General features: G+C 34.8%; 1 protein-coding gene across 2 annotated transcripts; it reads left to right on the forward strand.

The window, feature by feature from the left end:
* The first annotated feature begins 392 nt into the window (after positions 1–392).
* Positions 393–11,961, forward strand: LOC122296378 (guanine nucleotide-binding protein alpha-1 subunit). Of its 2 annotated transcripts, none has more exons than XM_043106005.1 (14): positions 393–937; positions 1,785–1,962; positions 2,105–2,177; positions 3,357–3,394; positions 3,487–3,576; positions 3,766–3,843; positions 4,094–4,201; positions 4,383–4,484; positions 5,271–5,326; positions 10,104–10,238; positions 10,895–10,988; positions 11,153–11,212; positions 11,295–11,374; positions 11,615–11,961. In XM_043106005.1, exons 2-14 carry the CDS (start codon positions 1,876–1,878, stop codon positions 11,790–11,792), a joined length of 1,179 nt encoding a protein of 392 aa, XP_042961939.1. In that variant the 5' UTR covers positions 393–937; positions 1,785–1,875; the 3' UTR covers positions 11,793–11,961. The 2 variants fall into 2 exon arrangements, with proteins under 2 accessions (XP_042961939.1, XP_042961940.1); XM_043106006.1 differs by having other exon boundaries at positions 1,790–1,962.
* Positions 11,962–12,305: the final 344 nt, after the last annotated feature.

A 12,305-nucleotide genomic window follows, 5' to 3' on the forward strand; every position in this document is an offset into this window, starting at 1 on the left:
GTGAAGGATGAGAATGGAGGGACAAACCTAGAAGCTTAATGAATTTGGAAGGAAGGAAGAAAAGTCTATTTCAAGATGAATCGTTTGGATAATAAAAATATTTCATATTATCTTATTTTATTATTATAATTTTTTTAAATTTTTATATAAAACATAATAGACTGTTTAATTTTTTTAAATTTTATAATAATAATAAGAAAAAAAATATTAAAAAATAATATTTTAATAATATTTTATTTAATTTTTAAATTTTATTTAAAACTATCTCATTATAATCAAACTATTCAAACCCAACCCACCTAAATATGAGACCAAAATTGTCAGTAACATATGGCAGATAAATTTGCATCCCGTTGAAACTCATGCGAAAGTAAAAAACAAAAACGCATTAGTCAAATGAATCCAGCGGATAAAACACAGAACGGAGGTGTGTTCCGATTTCTGTCCCCTGCCGTCCTTCGGTCGCGAGTGTGGGAAGACATTGCCAGAGCGTAAGGGATAACTATGTATGTATACTCCACACGGTCCCTCAAAAGTGTGAAGTGTATTTTCCCAAGAAACGACTATATATATATATATATATGTGAAAACCACTAGTAGTTTCTTTTTCTGGGTCCGTCTTTCTAACTTTGACTGAAGACGAGAGAAGGGAGGGAGAGAGAGGCTTTTCAGCAGCTTTCGGCGCTATTTCGTACATTCTTTCCCACCTTGGCGTTCCAGATTTAGCTGCTCTTCTCTCTCTTGACTATAAAATCCTGACTCTGTGATTCAAATGTACTATTATATCCGTTTAAAATAATAACACATACAGTATATGTGTATACCATATTTGAATATCAGGAAATTGCTTTCCTTCTCTTCACTCTCACTGAATCCGCCAAATAAAGCGGCATTTTTCCAGCTCCGGAGCTCAAAGGAAAACTCTCCTGGTTAGTGGGTAAGTTCTTTTAAACCTCTATGTTACGTTTTGCGTTCCGAAATTTTCTTGCTCATGGATCTTTCTTTTATTGTTGCCTTTTTTATATTTTGGTTGGATTCTACTGAGGAAATCGCTATCATCTGATGTTCAAATAGTAGATCAAGTGGTCATACCTATCGTTTTCTTTGGAAAATAGAAGAAAGACATTTATAGGAATTCATTTTAGTGGGCTGGTGATAGGACTTGCTTGTTTGAAGTTCGAACTACCTGATGCGGCGGCTAAATTCAAAGCGAGACATTTATATGAGTTCATTTCTTATTGTTCTTCAATTGGAGAGTTGGATGCATAAAAAGTAATGGGTCGCTCGGAAATCACGGAAAGCCCCAAAAGATTATCCAATATGGTTGAGGTCTTGGGGGCAATACACTTGTGTGGAGTCTTAACTTTTGTCATTCAGTCTTTGCACATAAGAGTGGCTTCCACCAGACTGACCGATGCAACACTGCTCAAATAATCAATTAGAAATGCAATGAATCTTGTGTAGCGCTTTCATGTGCGAATATGGGTTGAGACAAAAGTTCGACATCTTAGCTGAGTTTTTCATTCTGTTTGAGCAATCTCTCTCTCTCTCTACCTCAAGTCTGGACTAAGATATCACACTCTGTAACTGGCTTGTCATCTATAGACTTGTGGTCTCATTCAAGAAAACTTCTCACCAGTTGGATAAAATAATTAACCAGTTTGATTTATCTATTTCCTCAATTGCAAATGATGGCCTATGAAATCTATTTTATTTTATTTTCTTTGTTGGTGGAGAGATGTCACTCATCTTTATTGGCCGCACCGATCTGGTTTTATGATTAGGTCAGCTTGAACAGATAATGAGTGGGTATAAATTACATTAAGGAATGAAGTCTCCTTTGACTTCTGGTGGAGCTTGACCGGTACATCTTCTATGTGTTCAATTGAAATTAAAAATATGGGCCTACTCTGCAGCAGAAACCGTCATTTCAGTGGAGCAGAGGCTGAAGAGAATGCACACGTAAGTTCTCTATGTTTTTATTTTATTTTATTTTTTTATGTTTGGTGAAAGACATCCTTGGTTATGCCCATTTACTAGATAATTGTAGATCAACTTTATGTGGCATATAGCTTTATTTTTCTTTTCAATGTGTGGTTTGCAGGATGCAGAAATTGAAAGGAGAATTGAGGAAGAAACAAAAGCTGAAAAGCATATCCAGAAACTTCTATTACTTGGTACATGTAACTTAGACAGGAACACTTGTTACTATTTTTTTCTTTGTATCCACTAAAATCATCTACTTGTTAGTTGAAGCTCAACAAGAATAATGATAAAAAGATCCTATTTTAATGATTGAAAGACAGCACAGGGCATTGTACATGGTTCTGGTGGTGGTGCTTTGCAAAAACTAGACGGAGAAATAACAAATGTGATTTTTTCTACTATCGCCTGCCTTTTCCAAAAAATTCTTCAATGCAGATACCATTCAAGTTTTGTGATTAAGAAGTAATTAATACCTCTCTGATGTCACTACTTGTGATTTTGAAAATTTTAAATTGTGTATGTTTAAGGATAATCATGGATGTTTTAATTCACCTTAATCTATGCATTTTAACATGCCATTGACCTTCAATCCCCAAGGGTTGCCTCAGGTGATAAGGGCCTTGGTCTTGGTGGCATGCTCCCTCCAAGTCTAAGGTTCGAACAGATGGATACAAAATATTTCTCGGGGCCATGCCTCATAAGTGAAAATCCGATGATTTATTTGATCATTGTGATGGGGACGCCCTATACAGGTCCAGGGTTTAAACGGGTAAAAGACATGTTTTGTTTGCATGGTCTCCGAGATTCCTTGCCATTACACAAAAAAATAAAAATAAAAATCCCTCTGACCTTTATTCTTTGAGTATTTTGATGACTGTCTAAAGATGTTCCTTTCTCATAATGGTGGAAATTATTTACTTATTTCTATTAGACTGGGGACCTCTGGCAGCGGATAGAGCTGTAAAAAGTGGTGTTTTGACAAGAATGCTAATTATATCACTGTTGAATTATGAGTTAATATACTTCAGGATACAGGATAAAGATAAATGGCAATGAAATAATTTATAAGGTTTTTCTTATCCTTGCTCTGATCAGAGTTCCTTTTGTAGCTTTGCTGGTAATTGTGTAACACATTTCGGGTGTGTTACAAATTGCTATGATGTGATTGAAGATTTTTTTTGGTTTATCACATGTACCTCAATTGTTAATTATTTATGACTCACCTTTCTTTACTCCTAGCCCAAAAATGTCAAGTTCAATATTATTGCTTATATGCATAAAAACTTATCCCTCTTTAACTATCCACATTAGGGGGCTTGGGCATAAGTATGTTTTTGTTGATCTAAACAATGTGGCAAATCTTTTGCTAGGTGCTGGAGAGTCTGGGAAATCCACTATTTTTAAGCAGGCAAGATACAGTACAAGTCCCTCTTTCAATTTATATCTTCATGTTTACTGGAGATGCTATTTTTTACATTAGAGCCCATGATATGTGTTCAGATAAGACTTTTGTTTCAAACTGGCTTTGATGAGGCAGAGCTAAAGAGCTACATTTCAGTCATCCATGCCAATGTGTATCAGACTATAAAAGTACGCAATACTTGAAAGGGTGTGTTGGTTATTTCCCTTTCTGCATGTTAAAGAGAGTATATAGTGTCTGCTGTTGATGGTGAAAAAAATAATTTTCTTGTGCTGAGACGAGTCTTAACCTTTATATGCTGTAGGAATGAGATAAATTTCAATATTTTTATTCACTGCGTACTGAACTTTATTGAACAGATTTTGCATGATGGATCGAAAGAGCTGGCTCAGAATGACACTGATTCCTTGAAGTATGTTTTATCAAGTGAAAATAAGGTTTGAGTTCACAGTTTGACTGTCATTACCTTTGTGTAATTTGGTCTTTTGATATACTGACAATGCCGCAAAAATAAAAAAAATCTGGTTAAGAAGCCGTTTAATGTGATTTACTTTTTATGTTTAAAAGAAGTTTATAATGAATGGATTTGATGTTGTTCTCAAAACTTCTTCCATGCTCAAATCATGTACTTTTTAAAATAAAAAGCTAGGTTTTTGTGGACTCAGTGGAATTTGCATTTTGTGTCAGGCTATTGGAGAGAAACTATCAGACATTGGAGGTGGATTGGATTATCCTCGTCTCACTAAAGAGCTCGCACAGGAGATAGAGACCCTATGGAAAGATGCTGCAATTCAGGTATTTGTTTCTTTTATTGATGACATATACTGATTTCTCTAATTCAATCTAATCTTTTAGGAAAAAAACTGGCTGTTGCCGTTTTTGTGATCTGGATTAATCTTTTCTGTAACTTCAATTTGTTTCCCTTTTGAATTCTAATTGATGCATGCTAAGTATTTCTTTTACTTTGTAAATGTAGGAAACATATCTTCACGGTAATGAACTCCAAGTTCCAGATTGTGCCCATTATTTCATGGAAAATTTACAAAGATTGGCTGACTCGAATTATGTTCCAACAAAGGTATCTAAGATATGTAATGTTTCTTTATCTCAAAAAGGTTCAAGTGCACCATATTAAAATTATGTGGTCAGTATCAGTACGTCAGAAAAGCCTTGTGCAGCACAAACGAGGGAGCATCCAAAAAATATCTGCTAATGATAATATCTGACATCTAGTGTTCTTTTGAGTGTACTTATTCCATTATGGATGGGAGTTAGTAGGTGTTTCTTTACTATTTGTTCTAAGTCAGTCAGATGCTATATCTACTCATACTGTTCCATATGTTGCTACTGAGCTTTCTTTTATTCCTTCAGCACTGTTGAATGGATGTTTTTGGGTATTTTAAGTATTTTTTGTCTTTCCCCTGAAACTCTGAAAAATCTGAGTCTTTTGTCCTTGATCAATAGATATTATATGTTGTTGCCACTTCAAGTTTGTATAATCTTGTTTTCACATTTGTATAATCTTGTTTTCAAATCTGTATAATCTTCTTTCCATGTTAAAGATAGATGTTGCAAGTAAATTCTACAATAAATAGCTTCCATGAGCTCCCTTTCTTTTTGTCCACTTTGTAGCCTTTTTTGGACTTTGTTTTCATGTGGAAACGCCTTAGCTTCTATTGCGTGAACATACAGACATAATGAATGTAGGTTACAGATTCTATCGTGTTATCACCATCTGTTGCTCTCTGCTTTGGATGCATATCTCATGCTGCATATTACATATTAGCCTCTTGTTATAATTAATAAATTAGTGAAGTGGAAAGTATATATGGAAGAAGTTTCTTAGTATATTCTGCTATTGCAGGAAGATGTTCTCTATGCAAGAGTTCGTACAACTGGAGTTGTAGAGATCCAGTTCAGGTGCATATTTTTTTTGTTAGCATTTTAACATGAAGTGATGCGAAGGGAATTGAGCTATTGGAGAGAACTTCCTGCATGCCAAATGCACATTGAGTATTTGATCATTTTGCAGCATTGGTTTATCTTAAAAAATTTATATTTCAAATCTTGTGTCAAATCAATTGATACTCAAGTGGATCCAAATAATAAAATTGTTGGTTGATCAAGGAGAATATTTAGATGATCTAGGCATGAGGCCTATCAAAAGTACATACATAATCTAGGTGTGCATAGAAGATTGGTTCAAAAGTGGAATTATCTTAATATTTACTAGGTTTGATATCTCTTTTGCAGTAAGTTTGGTTAGCCAATTTCTTAAGAAACTGAGAATGCTATATTGGGTTGCAACACAAGGTATTCTTAGGTACTTGAAAGGATATCCAGGACGTGGCTTGTTATATGAGGCTAGTCAGTTATTCATTGAAGGTTACATGGATGCAAAATGGGTCCGTTCACCCTCAAATAGAAGGTCCTATTGTAATGGCCAGTGGAGAACAAGATATATCTATGCTATGTTATAAAAAGGCTGAGTCAACACTACAATTAGAACTCCTTGAACATCCATAAACTCGAATAAGTTCTCCCTACAAGGCAGTGTGGTATTCCATTCATCAACCACTCATTCATCACCTTTCAATATAGGCAAGACATCATTATTGAGCGTCAACGCTACAATTAGAACTCCTTGAATGATCCATAAACCCAAATAAGTTCTTCCTCTTGAGATAGCACACCTCAAGACATTACACAACATAGGTCCGACACTTTCCATTGGGGATTGGCTTTGGTTCCATTTGTTATGACCCATTGAAGCGACAGCCACATAGCATTATACTCCAAAAGCATTAGTGAATGGGACCCACATTTCCTAGGAGAGTTTTTAGGGTTTATAAATGGTTTCAATGAGCTTCAATTGTAATATTGAATAATCTTTTTATGGTATATGTAGATGTGGTTAGTGTTTTTCTTGGATTGGTACATTTTACAACTGGTTGTTCTACATTTTTAGAAGGTATCTTGTGATATGGAAGAGTAAGACAGCTGCCAAGTCCAGTACCGAAGCAAAATATTGACCTGTCTCATACTTTTCAAACTCACATGGTTGGGGCTGCAAACAAACTGAGTCAAGCCGAATTCAAACAGGGGTGGTCAAGCTTGTTTAACATATTTACTCATTCGAACTCGATACGAAATCGTATAAACTCGAATATCCTTATTCGAACTATTAGGGCTCGTTTGGGCACTGAGATAAAACACAAACCGTCTAAGTGTGTTTGGTATGGACAGACAATCTTTGGTATCCAAACATAAATCCGAGTGTACCTCATCTCATCCCAGTTGGTCTCTCATCATCTCAACACTATTCACTAACAAAACCATACACTGACACATAATACAGATACACAGTCTCATCATCTTCTTCTTCCTTTCGCCATTTCCTCCGTTCCACAAGGCCGAGAAAGTAAAATCATACTTCCCAGCTGCGCCTGCACCATTCTCTCTTTGTTTACACTGAGATGCTCTCATCTCAAATGCTTTGGTGCGGAGAGCATTACACTGTTGAAGTGGTTTCCCGTTTTCGGGTTGGTAAAACAGAGGCCGTTTGACTGCATATGTGATGCAGGTACAGCTGTTCATGGGGAGGGTGTTATGGTGGCTTCGTCAGTTGGTTTCCCAAGGTGCATTTCGACGTTGTGTGGGATGTTGGTGGCAGCTGGCGGTTTAATTGGCGGAGGTGTTGTGGTTCACAGCTGATAAGGCAGTGCATTGTGGTTCTGTGCAGCAGTGTCTCGGCTTTAGCTTTCCATCGTTGGTTTTTTCGGTGGTGCAACTAGCTGAGGGAGGTGGAGCTTGGATGTGGGCTGTGGCTGCTGGACTGGACGTGGAGGAATCCCTTGGTGCAGGAGACAATCGCTGTGTTTTTATGGAGGGGTGGCTCTCGATTTGGTTGCTGGTGGTGCAACTGGTGTTAGGGCTGATGTTGTGCTTGGGTTTGCTTCCTTTGGTGACCGGGCCTTGGCGGCAGTTTCTTGGTCTCACAGTGGAGAGAAAGAAGTTGAGAGAGAGGGAAACCAAGAGAGAGCTTCTAAAAAATAGGGAGAAACCAAGAAAGAGAGAAATTTTCCATGAATAAAAAATATATATATTCATCAATATTAATCATTAAAAACATTTTCTAATAATTTGTGGGACCTACCACTTTTTCAAATTCCCATAAAAGTTAAAAACCATCTCATCTCACTTTAAACGAACGAGTCTAGCTCGAGCTCAAACTTGATTTTGTTTTCAAATCTGATTCTTATCTTTTGATTAATATAAAAACACTTCAAATTTTTTTAAAAATTTTAAATTTTTTTAAAAATTTTAAATTTTAACTTATCCAAAAAAAAACTTTAAATGTTACACTTTACAAAAAATCGTTACTTAACAATTCAACCAAATAGCTCTAATTAAAAAATTCTTATCATATAACTTTTTATAAAAATAAATTTAACTTATAAATTTTTTGATAGGTGACTTATAGTTATAAAATTAAAAAAGTAATCCATAAGATAAGTGTAATAAATTAAACCATTTAATATATAAAGATAGCATAAAAAGTCAAAAGTTCTAGTTGTATAATATATTATTATTAAATATAAATTATGACCCTAAAATAGCAAACATTACTAGATATTATATTTATAAGTGTATTGTAAGCATATGATATAAGTATATAGTTATAATATATAAGTTATTGTACATACATTACACAATAAAAATATAATAATATGCAATTTTAAGTAATAAGTAATAGTTATAAATTACAATGTGTTATCATCTATCATGTATAATGAAAATCATATTGTGTGTAAGTTTAATGAAATGATTTCTTAATTAAAAAGAAATAGTATCAACTTACGATATAATTATAGTTAATCAGTTAAAGTTAATTTGGTAACTGTTTCAAGTTTGTGCATTCACTCCTTCATTTATAACTATATCAATAGGCTAGTCTATGTAACAATTAGAAAATTGTTATATAACATTAATGTTATATTACATAATACATAATTAACTAATATAAAATAACTTGTATTACAAACACAAAATGGTCTGACATATCATATAACTTATAATAAAACACACAATTAAATATAGATAACTAATTACATAATAAATATATAAGAAATTAAATAAGGTAAACTATAAATAAATAAATAATATATTATTAGGTATATAAAATAGAGCTAACATTTAATAAATATAACACATTATGAGTTTCACAACGAGCTCAATTGAGCCAAGTCGATCTCATATGAATTTTGTTCACGAACCTAAACTGAGTCGAGCAGAGTTTGTACGAGTTTTGCTCATTTAATATTCAAACCAATGTTAGTGTTTACAAACATGTCATTTCTTATATGGGCCAAGTTCAAACCAAGTATATAGAGCCAATTTCAAACTTTTCATGAGCTGTTCTATTCATTTCAGCCCTACCCATGGCTAAGAATTTTTCATCAAAAAATGGTTTTAGAACACATATGCCTATAAGTTATTTTTGCAGTAATCGGACACTAGTTTTCCGTGAGCAAATGATGCATACAGAAGTTTATTGTCATTTTATTTGGGATAGACTGATTAATAAGGTTTACTCCCTATGTGATTAGAAGATCAATTGGTTGATTTTTTCACCAGAGCTCTTGGTCGTGGAGGGTTGAATTTATTAATTTTATTTATTCCAAGTTGGGATTATATGACATTTTCACTAGCTTGAGACGAAGTGTTAGATATGATGCTTATTATTATCACCATCAAATTCTGGATCTTAACGTTATACAAGGGAGGAAAGCTTCATTCGGGGATATAACTTTTCTCTCCCATAATTCTTGCATTCCCCATTCTCTAGTTTTACAGTTACACTGAAGTGAGGAGGTCAATTGATGGTAGTATGTTGATTGAAAAGAAAAAGGCAAATTTGCAGTCATTATGCAAATGCCGGTGCTAATTCATTTCATTTGACATGTTCCATGGATGATGCTATTATGAGCAACTTGCAAGGCTTCCTTGTATTGCTGGTTAACAATGAGTTTGCAACAGAGAAGTTTATTGATTTATACATGAGCACGAGGTTCATCAAATTCTAATGTAGTCTCTACTGGACTCTTTTTTTTTTGGCCGGCCGGGGGGGGAGGGGGGGGGGAGGAGGAGGGGTGGTTGGTGTTTTATAAGAATCTACTGCAAGATTATTTCTAGCCATAGCAACATGTGTGCTGCTTCAATTCCCAAAGCAAGAAACAACTAACTCTACAAAATCTTTTTACACTTAACCCAACTATTTGAAATTGACTCAATAAATCCCTTTTCTTCATACAGCGCTATTAACAGAAAAAATTTAGTACGAAGTACAAAAAGGTTCTTTCCACATATCAGTCCTTGCTATTGTCCTTATACTGTTTATTTCATGGGGAAGATGACCACATTGTACTGCTATCTGTACTGTCTTAATATTTCTTGTCTGGACGCATCGAAACAATTTTATGATTTGCATATACAAATTCAAATCCAGTGATATGGATGCACTCACAGTTGTGTGAAAGAAAAATTAAGTTAAATTTCTAGATGACCTTTGCACATGCTACATATTACAGTTTGTAAACTGACTTTCAGCTAAGCAGGAACATCCAGAGCTCAATTTACTCGGCTATCTTGTTTAACAATTCAACCAATGACTTGATACTGGTAATGATTTTGGCAGCCCTGTTGGAGAAAATAAGAAAAGTGGTGAAGTATATAGACTCTTTGATGTTGGAGGTCAGAGAAATGAGAGAAGGAAATGGATTCATCTATTTGAAGGTGTTACCGCTGTAATTTTTTGTGCTTCCATTAGTGAGTAAGTTCACCATTTGTTTAAAGTACCTTATTTCCATATGCATGTATGATGGATGGCAATTAAGCCTTTTTGCTTTAGATGTTTTACCACATCTTGGTGACAGATGTACCATTTAAGCCCAAGTGTTATTAAGAAGAGATTGCCAGATTTGGCTGAAACATGCCCTTCCTTTTTATTTCTTTTGGTGGAGGTGGGAAGGGGAGGTAAGGAGAAGAGGAGTATCACATAAGATGGGCTCGAGGGGTTCCATTTGAATTGAACTGATTTATTTCTCTGTTCATCATAATGATTTTGCACGTTAACTAAATTCCAAAATAATCTTTCTAGGGTTTTTAGCTTGTTATTTTAAGGCCTCATTAGAATTTTGAATGATCTATATGAGGAAATATGTATCTGTGGTTATTCTAATTACCACGTTCACCAAGTTCAGATAAAATTATCCATCAGGGCAGAAATTTACAACAGGAGAGAGGTTATTCTGTATGTTCATGTGGTTGGGATGGCAAAGGAGAACCAAAAGAAAGGACTTAGTGTAATGTCACTTAGCCTTTGATTGGCACAATTGCCCACCGCTGTCATGATATCTAAGATTATAGCATTACGATGTTAAAATATGTAAAGCTGAAGAAGGCTTAAAACTGACTCTTGCGTTTCAGGTATGATCAAACACTTTTTGAGGATGAAAACAAGAACAGAATGATGGAGACTAAGGAACTCTTCGACTGGGTCCTGAAACAACCTTGCTTCGAGGTTTTCTTTTATGCCACTTCTGTTAACACACACACCTCTATATACATGTAATTGGTGTATGTTTTATATATTTAGTGTAGAGTTCTTTTCCAAAATACTCTCTTAAAAGATCACTTTTTATGATCTCATGTTATCCCTTTTCTTTTCAACATTTTTGAGTGCAGAAAACATCCTTCATGCTGTTCCTAAACAAGTTCGATATTTTTGAGAAGAAGGTTCTAAAAGTAAGTTAGTAGAATGCTGCACAATTAGTAATTGATGAAAACCCAGCATTTGTGTGGATCTTTGATGGTCTACATTCTGTAGGTGCCACTAAATGTATGTGACTGGTTCAAGGATTACCAGCCAGTTACAACGGGTAAACAAGAGATTGAGCATGCGTATGAGTAAGCACCTTCATTGTTTTGGTCTGATATTGTTTTCCCATAACTCCAATTTATTGTTTTCCAAAACTACTGACTTAACTTCTACCCAACAATTTAAACTTTTTGGAAAATTGATGATTAAACATGGTTTCATAGCTGTGGTATTGAGTTTGAACCTTGATCTTATTCTTTAGTCCCTGGTTTGCTTATATACTTCTAAAGTTTTTTGAACCTTCACGAGGCCATTCTTAATATGTGTAGGTTTGTGAAGAAAAAATTTGAGGAGTTGTATTTTCAGAGCACTACTCCTGATCGTGTAGACCGGGTCTTTAAGATCTATAGGACCACTGCTCTTGATCAGAAGCTCGTGAAGAAGACTTTCAAGCTTGTAGACGAGACTTTGAGACGGAGGAATCTCTTAGAGGCTGGCTTATTGTGACCACAAAGCAAGTTGTATGGATTAAAAAACAAAATTGGGTAATTGCTTGTTGATTGAAGAATATCAGATTTTGGTAATCAAGGTCAAGTGTTCTGCACAGTAAATATCAAGTCGATTCATTGGCATTGGCATTTAATTTCAATCAAATATCTTGTTCAATTATGAATGATGGAAATGCTTTCAATAATTTTCAACGTTCCATAACAATGATTGTAGAGGTAAAATGTGTTCACTACAATCTTTCTTCCTAAAAAGAAAAAGAAAATGTGACCAGAAGACGGCAAAAATCAGGAAAGAAAATGACGTCCTCTTCTATCCCCCGGAGTTTTTGAATGGCTAACGTAAGATTGATGAGCATTATTTGTCCAATAGTGGAGTCAAGAGTCCAAGAGAGACCATCCACGAAAAATAAAAAGAAGAAAAAAAGAGACCCTACTTTTGACGTTTGGGTTGGTGGTGTATTATTGTTGTTATTGAGGTCGGTTACCTGCATTCATTTTCCTGGTCAGAGCT

This window comes from Carya illinoinensis, chromosome 15, assembly GCF_018687715.1.
Source record: "Carya illinoinensis cultivar Pawnee chromosome 15, C.illinoinensisPawnee_v1, whole genome shotgun sequence".
Lineage (NCBI taxonomy): Eukaryota > Viridiplantae > Streptophyta > Magnoliopsida > Fagales > Juglandaceae > Carya > Carya illinoinensis.